General features: G+C 36.0%; 1 protein-coding gene across 1 annotated transcript; it reads right to left on the reverse strand.

Annotated features, from left to right (window-relative positions):
- Window positions 1-236: 236 nt before the first annotated feature.
- LOC118764131 lies at window positions 237-11,137 on the reverse strand. The gene is made up of 7 exons (XM_036504400.1): window positions 11,042-11,137; window positions 8,466-8,654; window positions 6,424-6,546; window positions 2,971-3,128; window positions 2,073-2,229; window positions 1,047-1,119; window positions 237-367 (listed from the first exon to the last, which is right to left on the reverse strand). The coding sequence occupies exons 2-7, from the start codon at window positions 8,499-8,501 to the stop codon at window positions 237-239; spliced, it is 678 nt and encodes a 225-aa protein (XP_036360293.1). The 5' UTR covers window positions 8,502-8,654; window positions 11,042-11,137.
- Window positions 11,138-18,700: the final 7,563 nt, after the last annotated feature.

The raw sequence follows: 18,700 nt of genomic DNA on the forward strand, positions 1-18,700 counted from the left end.
TTGTAAACAAATGTTACCATCATACAAATTGTGTTTCATTCTTCTTCCATGAAAATATGTCTGGGCATGGGAAAATATAAAATATTACTTTACTTGGAAACAGGTGAAGGTTGGCATCCAGGAAGACATCCAGTCATTGAAAATTCACAACAAAAATTGTATCTGATCCATGTAAAAATGGATGTTAAAATGATGATGTGAAAGACAATTTTCCTTTTGTTTTACCTTCATTGGCTTCACAAGAGAAACAGATCTGCTGCAGATGGTGGGGATCGACTGACTTGAGAACTAGGAATCATTATGAATCCAAACTTTTTAGGGCCACCATGAGGGTACTGGATATTGTCTGAAATAATATCTAAAGGCTCTACAGATATTTTTCATATTAGTAATGATTTTCTTTGACCGGTATAAAATCAGTTTTGGTCTATGTGGTTGCAGTTAATATATAGAAGTCAGACTTCATTTTGGCAGCATCTAAACTCAATATAAAGTTTTTTTTTTACAAGTTTTGAAAAGTTCTTCTCATGTGAACGAGGCTTCTTGGCCAAATAATGAGGTATTTTCAAAATATGCTGAGTCTTGTTTTGAGAAAGCTATAATAATCCTTTCTACTCTAGGCGTAAGGCCTGAAATTTGGGGGAGGGGCCTTGTCGACTTCATCGACCCCAGTGCATAACAGGTACTTATTTAATCGACACCGAAAGGATGAAAGGCAAAGTCGACCCTGGCGAAATTTGAACTCAGAATGAAATACCACTAAGCATTTTGCCTGGTGTGCTAACGATTTTGCTAGGCTACCGCCTTTGAGAAAGCTATAATAATGATGGCAATGATGATGATGATGATGATGATAATAATGATGATGATAATGATGATAGTGAAGCATTAGGGGAGGAGGAAGCAGCAAAGGAGAAGAAAGAGGAAGAGGAGGAAAAGGAGATTATTGATGAAGATGCAAGCAAAATATTTTTTTAAAAAACCAACGAAATCACGTGCAGAGATGCTGTATCCAAGAAGGACTAATGCATCAGCTAGTGACCTACCTTTTGAGTTGTATTCCATGAAAGAGAAGTCTGTTGAAAGTTTGGTTTCTTTTGCAAGTACTTCTGCTGTGGACTTCGGTGGGTTTAGTGTGGATTAGAGAAAAGAGAGGATAAAAACATTTTAGAATGTTATGTTTTAAATAAGATTAGCTGCCAAGAAATCAAATGGGAAGGAGGGAATTGGAGAATGAGGGGTAGAGAGAGAGAGAAAGAGAGACACACAAACACACAAACACATGCGAACATACACGCAAACACACACACACACATATATGATGGGCTTCTTTCAGTTTCCATCTACCAAATCTACTCATGAGGCTTTGGTTAGCCTAAGGTTATAGTAGAAGACACTTGCCCAAGGTGCCATGCAATGGGACTGAATCTGGAACCATGTGGTTGGTAAGCAAGCTACTTACCACACAGCCACTACTACACCTTATATATATATATATATATATATATATAAATGCATACATGTGTGCAGACAAAATTTTACTTTACACAAGTTTTATCTTTCTTTGCAAGTATGTGTTCATCCATGCAAATAACCATCTCTCAAATATCATACGGACGACCTAAGCAAATGCATGCCATTTTATTTTTGTGCTCATTGCCTGCACCCACAGTAAAACAATTAGAAGGAACGTTGTCTGTAAATTACTTTGGGATTCACTGAAGTTTTCCCTTTGAAGAACTCAATCTTGTCAGTAACAATGTGGCAAGATTCTTTTGTTTAAATCAAGATAATTCTTAGACATTGTAGTTATCTAAATTGATTTATACATATATATAAGTATGTGTGTGTGTGTTTGTGTGGCTAAACTTGTACTCGATTAGAGAGTTTGCTTTGTTATTGTTTATACAAGGTGTGTATGCATGTGTATTACATGTGCATATGTAACTATTTGTATATCTTCACCCAGCTATCTCAAATGAAGAATCACTGAAATATTTTGTATGCATGTATACATGTATGTTAACTTGGAACAGTGGATAGAAAAATGATTTTGTTGAGGTAAAAGTTACCTTTATATCTGAAAGTTCATTGTAGAAAAGCTTGTTATAATTAATGCTTTCTTTATTCCAGGAGCAATAAGTTAACCCTTTGTAGTCCCACTCTATATATGAAGGGCACATATCAGGTTGAACAGAGAGGGACAAATAGTTTTTCAACAGACGTTTCCTGTCAAATAAAATAAAAGCAACATAGTTAAATGTGGTAAAGAAAATTCTCTCTAGAAATTCCCTTACTAGGACTATGTATTTGGATTGTGAAATTTTGAGATTCCATGATCCAAATTAGAAATGAAATATCTCAAGGTATAATGTGAGAGGTCACAGCTCTGGTACTACTGTCATATGATTAGAAAGTCACAGGAAAGAATTGCAAAATGGATACTTCAGGCCAAGCCAACTGGCAGGTGACCTAGGTAAGCCCAAGACCAAGTTGATTGGATAACATCCATGGTTTCAGTTGGTCATGCTTGGGAATCCACTTGGAAAGTTTAATAATGGCTGCTTCTAACAGGACCCTGTTGAGAAGGTGCTATTGAGAAGTATATATTCTTCTAATATCCTATTACACACAATTACAATATTTCAATGTATTGAGGACAGTGTCATATGCTCTCCAAGTTCAATCCCTCTCTTATTTCTTTACTGCCCACAAGGGGCTACACACAGAGGGGACAAACAAGGAGAGACAAATGGATTAAGTCGATTACATCGACTCCAGTGCATAACTGGTACTTATTTAATTGACCCTGAAAGGATGAAAGGCAAAGTCAACCTCGGTGGAATTTGAACTTAGAATGTAAAAACAGACGAAATACCGCGAAGCATTTCTGCTAATGTTTCTGCCAGCTCGCCGCCTTTTCAATCCCTCTCTGTGACACGAAAGACTGTTGTAACATGAGTTCCTTACCTTTCATACTCTTTTAAATTCAGTGACAACAAAACAGGAAGTCCTATTCTGTTGCTTGCTTGGAACTTCTTATCATTTCCAATATGTAGATATGGCAGTGGAAAAATGAGTCGATTGAAAGTGAAAACTGTTTTTGATTGGTTGCAGTAAAAATTAACCTAAAAAGACAACCAATATAACAACATTTCAAGTATTTAAAACATACATCAATTGAAATTGTTGGAAATATTTATATTTTTCATGAAAAAGGAAAGTAACATGGGTAACCCACTTTACATCCTAATATGAGATGATTTAAATTTAGTCACTTGGATCTACAACAGCTGCAACCAAATTATCCTCAAATCATAACTAACTATCTTAAAAGTAAGCTCATTAAATCATGTAGTCTGAGGTACACTATGCTCACATATAATAAAGAAATAATTCAAAATCAAAATCGATCAACATCAATGGAAATTGTAGCTGTGATACCAGTGCCGGTGGCACATAAGAGAACCATCCAAACGTGGCCGTTGCCAGCGCCGCCCCGACTGGCCTCCGTGCTGGTGGCACATAAAAAGCACCATCCGATTCTGGCTGTTTGCCAGCCTCGTCTGGCACCTGTGCCAGTGGCATGTAAAAAGCACCCATTGCACTCATGGAGTGGCTGGCGTTAGGAAGTGAAATGTTTGAATGATTTTTGTAAAAAGTCTGAATGATTAGGATTGACTTAAGGCAAAACAACAATGTTAACTTGATTAAATTTTAAACAAGGTTTCACTTGTAACTATTCCCAAACCATATGAGAAAAATCTTCATTAATTCATCCTGTAAATTCTAATATTAATCCCTGATTTTACTACAAGGGACTAAAGAGTGCAGAAGGCTTACTGAATAGGATAACAGATGTCTAGGAAACTGGGCAAGACACCACCAGTTCAAGTCCTGTACTTGGCACATGCTATGCTTGTAGTCAGGACACTAGACTGTAAAATAGCTTCAGTCAACTTAACAAAATATTTACCATGGCCTAGAAACAATTTATTGTGTTCAAGGCTAGGATAATAATTCAGAGATGACTCAGTCTACTAAGCTGTATATAGTTAGCAAAGGTAGAATCAAGTTCAGGACACTAATTCACAACTGATCCAGTCCACCTGAATGTAAACAGGTTATGCAAGATAAGAACAACTTGTGCCCAAGGCCAAGACACTAATTCACAGGTGGCCCAGTCTACTCAGCTGTAAACAGGTTAATGGGTAATGCAGGGGAGGAACAATCCCTTGCTCCAAGCAACAAAAGAACTGTTGATTTGACAACTGATTCATTAACTTGCAGAAATGAATTTAACCCTTTGTGTGGAATAGAGAAAAAGCTACTGACCTAAGATGGTGTAGCACCCTGTCAAGGTCATATATACCTCTCATCCACATAAGGTAATGAAACAGGTGATTAAGCACCAGGTATATGAGATTATTGTGACTCAGAGGGATTAACATTGAGTGACCACATTTTTGTATTGTAGTTTCAAGATTACTGACTCATTGTAACTTCACACAGAAATATTTGTAGCACTTTTCAGAATCTCATCTTCTTACCCAAGTAAGACAAATACATTGAGATGATTATTCATTAATTTATTAGACCAGATAGTGCATGCATCAACATTAGTCATCATTCAGTACAATTTCAATAGTTTTTATTGATATTAAATGACAAACAACAAAAATAAACTGTCAATCAATTATATATGCAAATTGGTATAACAAATTTCAGCCTGTGCCATGAAGATAAAGGTAAAACAGAAGACAAGCATTCCCTGACTTCTTCCAGACAAATTATTTTCCATCTATGAGCAATGTTTCACTTCATAAAATGTTTGATTTATATAGCTTGGGCTATGTCATGCTGATAATTTTTTAAATGAATGAAATAGTACTATGCATGATTAGCACTGACTAGAAATTTTAAGATCTCCATAATAAGAAAGCAGCAAACAAAAAAACAACCCCCCCCCCCTCAAATATGTGTATTCTGTGCATTTTTACCTTATTCCTTAATTTTAAATTCAAACTTCTAATTCCACCACATATAATAAAGAAATAATTATCTTCCTTGTACTAACAGTCTGCTTGGAGACACCATATGTTTGCAAACAGTTGAAGACGGTACTCACAGCGAAACCCCAAAATAGTTTGAAACATTCTTCTATCCATCAATATATTGTACATAAAGATGTGTTTACACCTGCCTAAACGTAGCATTGTTTAAAAATCTATGGATATATTCTGTAGTACAGTATAACATTGAGACAGAAAATATCTGAGAAATTCATTTGACATTTTACGACCCCATTGTTGTTATTATTGATGGTGTTATTATTGTTGTCATTGATATTTAGTTTAACTGGGCAGTCGTATATTTAGACAATCATCTTGTATTTGGATAATCAGCCAAGAGCTGTTCTGTGTTATGATTTACTTGAGGTCAAAACTCTTATCTCTAAATGGCTGAGCTGGTTTAGTAGCATGAAGTACTGCTTGCTGGGAAGTATGATTTTTCTCTAAATAATGTTTGCAAAGCAAAATTAGTAAATGATCCAGAGATTTGTGTCTCCTTTCTCTCATGGAAAATGTTATTTGCCACCAAGTAACATGTTATCGAGAGGAAAATATGCATCTCACTTGCTTCAAACCTGAGAAATAGGATATAAGCCCATGAAGGTCTATGAATGGAAAGAAAATATGCAACCTGTTCCATTCAATATGTTATTTATGGGTGAACTGAGTCTGACTTTGCACAAGGGTGAGTAAGAAAGTTATGCAATTTTTAATTGTATTACATAATGACTCTTGTATGTATGGGGGTGAAGTGAAAAATAATGTAAGCAAGCAAGAGTGGCTTTGTCGTAAGTAGCTTGCTTACCAACCACATGGTTCCGGGTTCAGTCGCACTGCGTGGCACCTTGGACAAGTGTCTTCTACTATAGCCTCAGGCCGACTAAAGCCTTGTGAGTGGATTTGGCAGACAGAAACTGAAAGAAGCTCGTCATATGTATGTATATATATATATATGTGTGTGTATATGTTTGTGTGTCTGTGATTGTCCCCCCAACATCACTTGACAACCGATGCTGGTGTGTTTACGCTCTCGTAACATAGTGATTCGGCAAAAGAGACCGATAGAATAAGTTCTAGGCTTCCAAAGAATATGCCCTGGGGTCGATTTGCTCAACTAAAGGCGGTGCTCCAGCATGGCCACAGTCAAATGACGGAAACAAGTAAAAGAGAGTAAAAGAAAAGGGAGTAAGCATCGCATTACTTTCTGACTGACCATTTTAATAATGTGCCTCTATCTAAATGGAATCTTAATGAATCCATACATAAACTGTGTTCAACACGTCTGTGAACAGCTGATGTCTCAGTGATTCACCCATAGGATATGAATAAAAAATAAAACCTTTGTACTTACTTCACGTTGAAGGTATTCTATTTTAACCAGTAGGACAGTAGGTTGTCTGAAGTAGTCTGTTTTTAGAATGACTATTTCCTGTACAATACCATTTACTGATGTTACAGCTCTATTGATGAAACTCTGAAGTGGAAACGACACAATATGTGCTAAATGCCTGAAATATAACATTTTGATTTATGTTTTATTCCATCAAACCCATTCAATATTTATCTATTGAATTTTTTTCTCATTTTGCCAATTTACACGTTATTATTATTTCAACTAAGCACAACTCAGTGCCTTGGATGTGTTTACAGTGTTGATTTGATGTATTGAGTCACCCCATCAATAATGTGGGTTTTTTTCAAATTGCAGTGAGCTGGCAGAATCGTTAGCATGCTGGGCGAAATGCTTTGTGGTATTTCGTCCGCCGCTGCATTCTGAGTTCAAATTTCGCCTAGGTCAACTTTGCCTTTCATCCTTTCGGGGTTGATTAAATAAGTACCAGTTACACACTGGGATCGATATAATCGACTTAATCCGTTTGTCTTTCCTTGTTTGTCCTCTCTGTGTTTAGCCCCTTGTGGGTAGTAAAGAAATAGATATTTTGTCTGTCATTAAGTTCTGAGTTCAAATTCCACCGAAGTCGTCTTTGTCTTTCATCCTTCCTGGGTCAATAAATTAAGTACCAGTTGCATACTGGGGTCGATCTAATCAACTGGCCTCTTCCCCCAAAATTTCAGGCCTTGTGCCTAGAGTAGAAAAGAATTGCACAAACTAAATGTTGCAGGGGGACAGGATGAACTAACTGCATCAACTTGCTATAAAAGCAGGTAACAATTTTACATTGTCCTTATTCTTAGTAAAAGTTTTAAAAGTTTGATTTTAACAGTTATTTTTTCAAAGCTATAATGGAAGTGAAAAAGGAGCATATTTGGCCATATTTTTCTTTATGAGTTCAATAAAGGCAACAACTCAACAGAAAGTGTGAGGAACATTAATGAAGTATATGGGGATTAGACAATAAGTGTAAGCCAGTTTCAATGGTGGTTCCAGAAATTCTGAGCCAGAAACTACAGCTTAGAAGATGAGCCTTGTCCTGGAAGATCTGTGGAGCTCAATGAAGATGTCCTGCAAACCCTGGTGGGACAAAATTCTATCATAACTGTTGAGGAACTTGCAGAAAAAACTAGGATTTGGTCATTCAAGTCAGTGCTAGAAGAAAAATGACCATCTTTGGTTTCAAGATGAAAGGTGCTCTTCCATCAGGATAATGCTTGGCCATATACAGTGAGAACGACACTCCAGTTGGACTGGGAAACGATGCCCCACCCACCATATTCACCAGACATTACCCCATCTGATTATCATTTGGCATTGGTCATCAAAATTATTTGGACAGAAAAAATATGAATTCTGTAGACAAGGTCAGAACAGTACTGGGTTCAGCAAAAGAGACCGATAGAATAAGTACTAGGCTTACAAAGAATAAGTCCTGGGTTCGATTTGCTCGACCAAAGGCAGTGCTCAAGCATGGCCGCAATCAAATGACTGAAACAAGTAAAAGAGTAAAAGAGTAAAAAAGTATGAATTGTGATCTTCTGGTCAGTTTTTGTAATGGATATCTGATTTGCAATTAATAATATCAAGAAAAAAATACACTGTTTTTGGAAGAGGGATTCAAGGCATGGTAGAATGGAAGTTCTTGTACAAGTATTTTTTTTTTGTTTGAATGTTACCAGCATCATGGAATGGTGTTTAGTTTGTGTTTCATCCTTTCAGGGTCAATAAATAAGCACATGCTTCATCTTTTCGCCTTCTACCCACCTCCTCTCTATATATTTATACACACACATATGGATTGATGGATAGATAAATAGACAGATAGCTAGATATAGCTAATATGTCTTTATATATAAATAAGAGTACAAAAATGTTTATATATCTGTATGACCATGTACACATAAATGTATGCATGTATGTGCATTTGTGTGTATGTATGCAGGCGTGTGTGTGTGTGTGTGTGTGTACAGATATGTAGGTATGTATGATTAACTAACCTTTATCCAATATTTCTGTGAATGTACCTCGAACATGTCAATTCCAAAAAGGTATGAGACTTCAATGAAATGGTCAAATGGAGGCAGTTCTAAGACACTGACTTCAGCCAAACTCAACAATTGCCCGAGATGGTTCACAAATCGCTCTTTCAGAGGGAGAACATTACTGAAGGTATGTTGGTCTAAAACCTGAAGGTATACAACATAGTCCACAGCTACACATTGTAGGTATAGTTTAGAATAGAAAATTACCAAATATATGTTAAACTTTTATTCTTTTATTCATGTACTGGTTTCAGTCATTCGACTACAATCTTACTTGAATGCAACTTTCAAAGGTTTTTTTTTATTCAGTCATATCACACTAAGTACTTCTATATACAATAAACTCCATTGATACAGATATTAGATTTTGATCTTGGTTTTCCTAATAGGTGTGTGTGTTCTGTCTAGTGTCTGCTCCTTGTTAGTCACTCAGTGCTTAGTACATGCTGAACCAGTGATGGATTGTTTACATGGTTGTCTTAACTGTTAGTAATAGCAGCTAAATTTCCTCAAATCATTCCTTGCTTTCTGAAATTGGGTATGCATTGGACAATGTAGTTATATATACATGCAGGCACATATGCATATGTACTCACGCATAAGGTTAGAGGTCTGGGTACCAACCTAATCACTCTCCTTACAAAAAAAAAAAACTCCTACACACATACCAACCCCTTTAACCCTACCCCTACACACATCAGCCTGTCACACTTTTGTTGGTATCCCATCTAACTCAAGTTTTTGTGGGGCAAGGGATATTATCCTTGATGAATTCTTCTCTTAATTGTCTCCCAACAACTTCATTTCATCTTTTTCTGCAGCGCTCACAAACCATATTTAATACTTCCTCACTCTCAGTAACAGAGAGCAATCGCTTTGTCTTTGATGAGCACAGTTAGTAGCTGATTATCTAGTTACTTATTATTCAGTGTGTAACTGATTGGTAATATCAGCAGTAATGGATCTATAATGCTGTATACTTTGAGTAATATGGACCACATTGTTGACAAATATATGAATGACTATTTTTTTCTGATATGGATTCTTAGATGCCAATGTAGTCTTAGCTGTACAAAAATGGCTGATTATCTCATCTGGAATACCCTGTAGCTTGGATTTGCTCAATCAAGGCCAACATTTGATTACAGAGTAACAACTAAGTGGATATCTTACAGAACTAGAAGGAATTTCAACAAGCTTATAAAGGAGACTTTAGGTGCTAGAAATGGTAATCAAATATCCATGAAATGACATCCTAAAAAGAGAACAACATATTAAATAATTCAGTCTTAAATACTCATAAGGAGATCATAGTCTATTCTATAGACCTGCTACAGTAACAACAATAACAACAATGACAACAACACAGAGGAATTTCATTATGCTGAAAACACTAAAGTTAAAGCATAAGATCACCAGAACACATGCATCGATGTCGCGTTATGAAGTTTGCTTTGCAACCATGTAGTTTTGAGTTCAGTCTCAACATGTGACCCTTTGGACAAATGTCTTTTATTATAATCTCAGACCAATCAATGCCATGTGAGTGAATTCACTTGATGAAAACTATGTGGAAGCCAGTTAAAAAAAAAGTACTTGAAATATATATATGTGTGTGTGTGTGTGTGTATAGTTAATCCAAACATGAAAACACAACAACACGAGGACGTGGAAATAGTATAGTGTTATTGGACGCTCAGGAAAGGAAAGAAAGAAGGAGGATTTAACGTTTCGAGCGGAGCTCTTCGTCAGAAACATAGGAAAAGGAAAGATCCAAGGAAGGGAAGAGGGAGGGAAAAAAATCGCCAACGGTACACACGCGGTCACATACACACACACACATTTTCGGTCATTTGTTTATTTTTAAAAAAATTGTCACTTTAAAAATTAGAGATTAAGTAATTAAATATCATTATGATATATATTATATACAGTTATTGTACAGTTATATATATATATATTTATATACACATATATACATACATACATGCATACATACATACCTATATACATACATACATACATACATACATACATACATACATACATACATACATACATACATACACATAAACGCATAAGTATGTGTGTGTGAGTGTGAGCACGTATGTTTGTGTTAATCTCTCACTGTTTTGATTTGTTTATATTCCCATAACTTAGCAGTGCAATAAAAAGATAGTGATAGAAGGAGTATCAGACTTAAAATTAGTACAGGGATTGAGTTGATTATCTAAACTCTTCAAAATATTGTCCCAGCATGACTGCCTTCTAATTACTGCATCAAGTAAGAGAATGAACGAATAATTCTCAAGAGACTATGTCCAGCGAATGAAGCATTTTGTATGTATAGTTAAGTAGGGGCTAACATACTAAATCTTTTGAGTGAAAAACATAAATGATTAAGAAAATTATTGTCATAACGAAGAGAAAAATTGTTAATGCTAATGATAATTTTTGTGAAGAAATGCAAGGGAGACAATTTTGATATTCATAAAAAATGTGGACACTTTGGATTTGATTGAATTTCTTACCTGAAATTTGAATAGGCTTGCCTTACTCTAAAGAGTAGCAACAACATCCAGCATCAACATCATTGACTGCCGTCATCACGTTAGTCGTCAACACATTCCTGGAAGAATCATACCTCAGTGGTGGATCATAATAAAAATAACAAGAACACTCAGAGAGTGCAAACCTCCACCAAAGCAACACCAACGTCCTCTCAACGATTAGCCAGAGATGATTTTTAAAATGAGAATATCTGAAATAAACTTGACTGTTCTCACAAACGAGAATACTAAAAATGAACCCGATCGCTCTCAAAAATGAAGTTAAAAAACAGGAAAAATAATCCAGAATCCTTGTCCGGTACTGGATCGATCTCCAAATCTAATGTTTGTGCCAGTCACGAGGCCAAACATCCCTGAAAGTTTCATCCAAATCCATCCAGCGGTTCTTGAGATATCTTTTCTACGAACAAACAAAGAAACAAACAAACAAATACGACTGAAAACAATACCTAAGTGAAGGCGGGGGTAATAATGATCATCATCACTGTTATCGCTAATGTTACTACCATCACCGTATCTTTCCGCTTTGACCGGCAGATTTTTAAAATAATTTCTTTGTAACTAAACACTTTTAAATTTCGTATACTGGTAGAATGTGTTACATAAAACATCTTTTTCTCTCGACTTTCTTGAGAAAATTCTGTAGTTTGTAAGCTATTTGTTGTTTAATTTCTTGCATTTCTGCAATTTCAACCAATCAATGAAAGGCAAAGTCGACCTCGGCGGAATTTGAACTCAGAACGTAACGGCAGACGAAATATCGCTAAGTATTTTGCCCGGCGTGCTAATGTTTCTATCAGCTCACCGTCTTACCAAACAAAGAATACCATTCCATGAATATTATTACCATTTTTTGACCATTATTTCCCTAATTTGGTCAATGGTATCCTCATTTTCCAGATTACCATCGTCCTTTAGCGTTACATCATCATCATGTGACCAGTACAACTACTTTTGACTGTTGCCATCATAGGGTAAAACCTACAGTATATGGAAGATGGGGATGATCTGTGTCAGCAACAGTTAATCAACAGGAGAGTTCATTGAAAATATGAATTAGTGTGAGGAATGGAGAATTTAATGTTTTAAACCATTATCCTTTATCTACGAAGAAGAAAACAGAGAAAGTGTGTGTGTGAGAGAGCGTCAAAGAGTGTGTATATGTGTGTATGTGAGAGAGACAGAGAGGGAGAGAAAGATAAAAAGGGAGAGAGAGAAAGAGTAAGAGAGAGAGAGAGAGAAAAAGAATGGGAGAGAGAGAGAATGAAAGAGAGAAAGAGAGAGAGAGAGAGAGGAAAGAAAGAAAGGGAGAGAGAAAGAAAGATATATATATATATATATATATATATATAGAGAGAGAGAGAGAGAGAGAGAGAAACGGTATGAAAAGGTCAGAAGTTCAAGGTATCAGGTGTACAAGGAAGTGGATGATAAGAATGGGAGAAAGGAGGTAGAAAAAGCCAATGTCTCAAGCAAGACAAAAGACAAACAAACACCGCCAAAACAATGGAGTTCAGGTAAATATTGGTGGAATAGTATTACCTCAACTTGATCAGTCATCTCTTGATTAATTCATAACCATTTACTATTATCCCTGTTACTTGATATACATTAGTGACCAGTCTGTCTGATTTTGTTTTCATATATAATGTCGCTGGACGGCGGCGAGCTGGCAGAAACGTTAGCATGCCGGGCGAAATGCTTAGCGGTATTTCGTCTGCCGCTACGTTCTGAGTTCAAATCCCGCCGAGGTTGACTTTGCCTTTCATCCTTTCGGGGTCGATAAATTAAGTACCAGTTGCGTACTCGGGTCAATCAAATCGACTGCCCCACATCCTCAAAATTTTGGGCCTTGTGCCAAGAGGAGAAAAGACATATTGTTGCTGGGCATACATTTTTATATTTCATTTTTAAAAGATGGTAGGGATAGGATTTTAGAAGGATTTGGCAGTTATTTCTTCGAAGTCAGTGTGGTTATGTATGGTTCTTTGGTGTAACATTCACATACTAAATAAGTGAAGTAGACTTACCTGTAAGATTCCATGGCAATAGCATGTTTCTGTAATATTATATTTACTATGACAGACTGGGGGTACAACAAACCAATTTTGGCAGCAAAGAATGTCATGTGAAGAGAGCCTGAAAATAGACATATTGCAAAATCATTGTTGTTGCTGTTCAAACCTAGGCTCTGACTGAACTAACCAAAGGCATTCTGTCTTTGGCAAAATTTCTACTTCGTTTTGGTTATAGTGTACCTGGGACGTTGTTATCCAATGTGTCCTTCTCTTTTGAAGACAGCCAAGAGTTTTGGTTGCAATTTTGAGTCATAATTCTATAAAGGGTCTCTTTTTGCCTCACAACCATTTAGACTTACTCATCGGCTAGTAGTCACTTAGTGGCTCCCTCGTTGGTTGGATTGTAACAAACTTGGAAGTGATGAGGCAATGAGTTGTGATGTCAGTAGTGTTATGTCCAAACACTGTGAGTATTGGATTCATCGAACAATTAAAACAAGATCACCATAAATTCCGATATAAACGAAATCTACTTCATCAGAAACGTATTTGTTGAAAATTTTATTAAAATATGTCCTCTTTTCTGGAAGTTATGAGGAATCAAAGTCGAGAGGACACACTTGTATACGTATGCAAAAATTACTTTTGAGCCTCATTTGATCCTTGCTTTTTCTAGAATACTAAACGACCACGTAGAGAAAGGGCTACCTTTAAGTTTATTTAAAATGGAGAGCTTAGGACTGCTACAAAAAATTATGAAAGAAATACATGTTCAATAATTAATACAAATTGTACTCCTCTTTCTACGAAGATTTCTATTGGATAATTTTTGGGAAGGTATTCAGCAATCCTTAAAAGGATCCCCCCGCAACATTATTGTAATATGCACATTTAAAACAAAGAAATAACGTCAAGATGCCTGAAATATCCGCCCCCAATTTTTTTCACATTAAATTCCAATATAATCGTAATGTAACCATATGAAAATTTCATCAAGATATATCCATTATTCTAAAAGTCAGAATTTGATGTGAAAAGAAAAAAAGATGAGGAGTGGGTATGTGGTAATAGCTTGCTTACCAACCACATGGTTCCGGGTTCAGTCCCACTGCGTGGCACCGTGGGCAAGTGTCTTCTACTGTAGCCTTGGGCCGACCAAAGCTTTGTGAGTGGATTTGGTAGACGGAAACTGAAAGAAGCTCGTCGTATATATATGTGTGTGTGTGTGTGTGTGTGTGTGTGTGTTTGTCCCCCCCAACATCGCTTGACAACCAATGCTGGTGTGTTTACGTCCCCGTAACTTCGCGGTTCGGCAAAAGAGACAAGGCTTAAAAAGAATAAGTCCTGGGGTCGATTTGCTCAACTAAAGGCGGTGCTCCAGCGTGGCCACAGTCAAATGACTAAAACAGGTAAAAGAGTAAAAGGAGTAAAGGGAGAGTATGTACACATACTGACATACGTCACAATTTTCTTTTCGAAATTTCAAGATTTATTTTGTGGATATATGTGATGTGTATTAGTATGTACGTGTTCGAGCCCATCAATTTTCTTTTATATATAAAATTCCGACATAATCGCAATCTACACACTCTGAAAGGTATTTGTTGAAAATTTCATTAAAAGATACCCATTTTCTGAAAGTTATAAGGAAACGACGTTGACTCGCGCGAATTTTCCGAAATTCCTCTCCCCACTCACAGAAAAATATTTTACACAACAAACTATGACATAATCTGAATCTACACCATATGAAGCGTATTTGTAGAAAATTTCATTAAAAGATATCTATTTTTCTAAAAGTTATGTGGAAACAAAGTTAGGGGGACACACTTGTGTAGGTATACCATAATTTTTTTCACGATAATCGTGATCTACATTATCAAAAAAAACACGAGGAAACAAAGTCGAAATGCCTGAGATATCCGTCCACTAACAATTTCTTTCTTTTTTTTTTTGCACATTAAATTCTGGCTTAACCGCAATTTACACCACGTAAAAGGTATTTATAGAAAATTTTCTTAAAAACATCTACTTTTCTGAAAGTCATGAGAAAAAAAAGTTGAGGCAAATGAATTATCTGCAACTCCCCTCCTCTGAAAAAACTTTTGGCAATAAATTCCGATACAATCGTATTCTACATCTGAAATGTAGATTAGCTATTTTGACCCGTGCTTCGTTTTCCCATATTCCTCACCATGGCAACAAAACGGTAGCCCCGAGCGACTTGAAACCCTCGAATTAATATTATATAATATTTTACTATAAAATTGGATTTATTCCTAAATCTGATTTTTCCCTGTAATTTTGGATTTATTCCCTAATATTTGTTATATATATATATATATATATATATATATATATATATATATATATATATAGAGAGAGAGAGAGAAAGAAAGAAAAATATTGCTATTACGTTATAATAAAAAATTTCCCGGAACATGAGATATTTTCTTTAAATACAATTTTGAAAATTACTAAGTAAAGCTAAAAATAAAATAATTTAAAAAGTAGAAACTGAAAAATATAAAATATATCAATTAAATGAAAAAAAAATAGAGAAAAAGGAAAAAAAACGTTCATACTTGATTTTTTCTGTCATTACTCGGAAAATGATTTGTTAACTCATTTGATTTGTGGTGTCGTCTGCTTTAGAAATGTCTTATGAAATATTCGCTTCTGGTATTTGCTGTGAGAATCGGTTTTCGATATAACTCCTGAACGGTCTCCAATAGTTACCCATTTCGAATGGCTATTTGCTACTTGCACCCCGCTCATCCGAACTAGTTTTGTAGAATTTTCTTCGAACATTAGAAATATGATGCACAGTAGAAGATACGGTTCGATCGACATGCTTTTACCTTACAAAAGTAGTTACTAACAATCATCCCCTTTCTTATCAGACATCGTTGTCGGCGTCCCCGTCGGCATTGGTTTTGTTATTCCCATCGGCTTTGACACTCGTCTTTTCCGTGATGGCATGAAACAAACACACAGACTGTGTTTTCATTCTCGACAGCAAGTAGTGTAAGGAATTTAGCTTTTTGTCTAAGGGTCTGACCATGTAGAGGTGAAAAGGGAAGGTTTATGTATGTATGCATTTATGTATATATATATATAAGATTAATCAGCCGAAATTGCGTGGATGATCTGGTTCTTGACTGAAGATTAGAGGCTTCGAATGACCCGTCCGTTTTTGTATCGTCTATTTGAATGTTTTGCGTTCTTGTCCCATTTTGTATTTTTATATATATTTTTTATACAGACACACACACACACATACACACACACTCATATATATAAATATTACTGTGTAAATTATAGGGGTAAACAATTTAGAATAATTTATTACCAGTGGTTCGCATGCGTAATAAAAGTCATAAGACAACATGTTTTCATAAATAAGAGTTTAGAAAGATTTATACACAGAAAGAAGACCCTTGACAGGACTCCTTACATGCTAAAAAATAGTTCTAAAGTATCTCCTCTCTGTGTATAAATTTTTATACACCCTTACGTATGAAAATATGTTGTCTTATGACTTTTATTACGCATGCAAACCACTGGTGATAAATAATTCTAAATTTTTTACCCCTATAATTCAAGCAGTAAAAGTTTCCTAATTATAAGGCCATATAGTATGCAGTTTAAATTTTAAAGCAAATTGTGACAGGTGATGAGAAAGTATTATCTATCGAAATGTTCAGAGAAAGTGATCCTGGAGTAAGCGACATGAGCCACCCTTAGCCACCCCAAAAGCGGGTGTTCACCCTAAAAAGGTCTTACTTTGTGTCTTGATGGATTGGAAAGGAATTTTGTACTATGAGCTTCTCCCAAATAACCAGACTATTAATTCTGAGAAATACTGCACACAACTGGATGAGTTAAAAGCAGCAATTCAAGAGAAACGTCCAGAATTGGCCAACAGGAAGGGTGTTGTTTTTCAAAATGATAATGCAAAACCGCACGTTTATTTGGGAACCAGACAAAAATTGCTGCAACTCGGCTGAGATGTGTTACCCCACCCTCCATATTTACCAGATATTGCTCTCTGGGATTTCCACTTATTCAGGTCTCTGCAGAATAGTCTTAATGTTAAAAATTTCAATTCCTAGGATTTTCTAAAAAGATACCTTGATGAATTCTTTGCCATGAAACCACCTCAATTCTGGGAAGAGGGTATTTTCAAGTTAAAGGAAGACGGAGACGCATTGTGCAACAAAATGGTTCATATCTGATTGATTAAAAATGTAATGGCAAGTATTTATTGACCTTTTTCTTTCCTTTAAAAATCGGCACGAACTTTCTGGACAACCCAATATTTTACACACACACACACATATGTACACGTGTGTTTATGTTACGCACACATATACACATGCACACATACACACACACAAACGCAGACATCTAATGAAAGATATCAAAAGCGCATATAATTTACCCACTAGTGTAGATAGTGGGGCGGTAGAGGCGGTCTTCCCCGGGCAGCACTTTCAAAGGCGGGGATGGTGTAATTTTGGGCTTGCTGTAGGCAATATGTGGTTTTTTGTGGTGTCCGGATGCAGCAAACGGAAGGGCCGCCAAATGCGGTGCACACTCTAGCTACGCTTGTGAATTTACCCGATAAGCGCAAGGACAATTATGCATATAGGTTTCAGAACATGCAATCGAAAACCTATCTTAGAAAACGTCTAAGACAATATGACATCGCAGTAAACCTCAGGAAATGAGCCGCCAAATCTATGTATTCAGATACCCTGCTAGAAATAACAGCTAAATCTCTCTCAAATCATATTTTACTGCCTTAAATAAAGGGGAAACACAGGACGTACAAAATACACAATGGACACCGCCTGCATGCCTTTGATATCAAATCTGATCAATCAAGATTGACCTTAGGTCTTTGCATACCTATTATCAACAACATCAGTAGTGAGTAGAATTGCATGTTTCAAGAAAGAATGCTCAAAAGAATCACAGTAAGAACAACAGCAACAAAGTTATCTATGCTTACCGTGTCGTAAATGTTCCCTGTATCAGTTCGAAAAACACTTCTGGATTCTTTAGAAACTTCTTTTGAGATTATTGTCTTCCTGCGACTATTGACTGTTTTTATTCGTTTAGCATCTTTTGATATCTTAGCATATGACTTATTTCGTCGTTCAAACAAAGAGTGTTTTGAGTTATCTGCACCCACTGCCCCGAGTTCGTTGAATGTATTTCGTTTAGCACTTAACTGCTTTGGTTTATTGCGTATTTTATAAAAGCTTTCCCTTTTTCTTTGGTGGACGTCATATAATTTGGCTGTAACTTGCAAAATCTTTCGCTTCTCTGGTTTTGAAAGATTATTTATCTGATTACTATTAGAAAATACTCGTTTCATTTGATCCAAACGTTCGTTAGATGCACTTGTCTTTCTTATTCGATGATTCTTTGTGCTAGCTAATGAATATTTAGAAGCAACATCTCTTTGGTTCAAGACATCCATATTTCCCTTCTGGTTATCAAACAGTAGATTGAATTTCGATTTCACGTGTTTCTCAAGATCTTTATTGCTTATTCTTTCAACTTCTATTGGTTTTACCAAATTTTCTTGAAT

The sequence above is a fragment of the Octopus sinensis genome, linkage group LG7, assembly GCF_006345805.1.
Source record: "Octopus sinensis linkage group LG7, ASM634580v1, whole genome shotgun sequence".
Lineage (NCBI taxonomy): Eukaryota > Metazoa > Mollusca > Cephalopoda > Octopoda > Octopodidae > Octopus > Octopus sinensis.

Coding starts and splice junctions, on each gene's coding strand:
- LOC118764131 (XM_036504400.1), bottom strand. CDS start 8,501: ATGTTCGAGGTACATTCACAGAAATATTGGATAAAG. Junction 2,230..2,970: donor AATTTAAAAGAGTATGAAAG/GTAAGGAACTCA, acceptor TTTATTTGACAG/GAAACGTCTGTTGAAAAACT. Junction 368..1,046: donor CATGGAATACAACTCAAAAG/GTAGGTCACTAG, acceptor AAATATCTGTAG/AGCCTTTAGATATTATTTCA.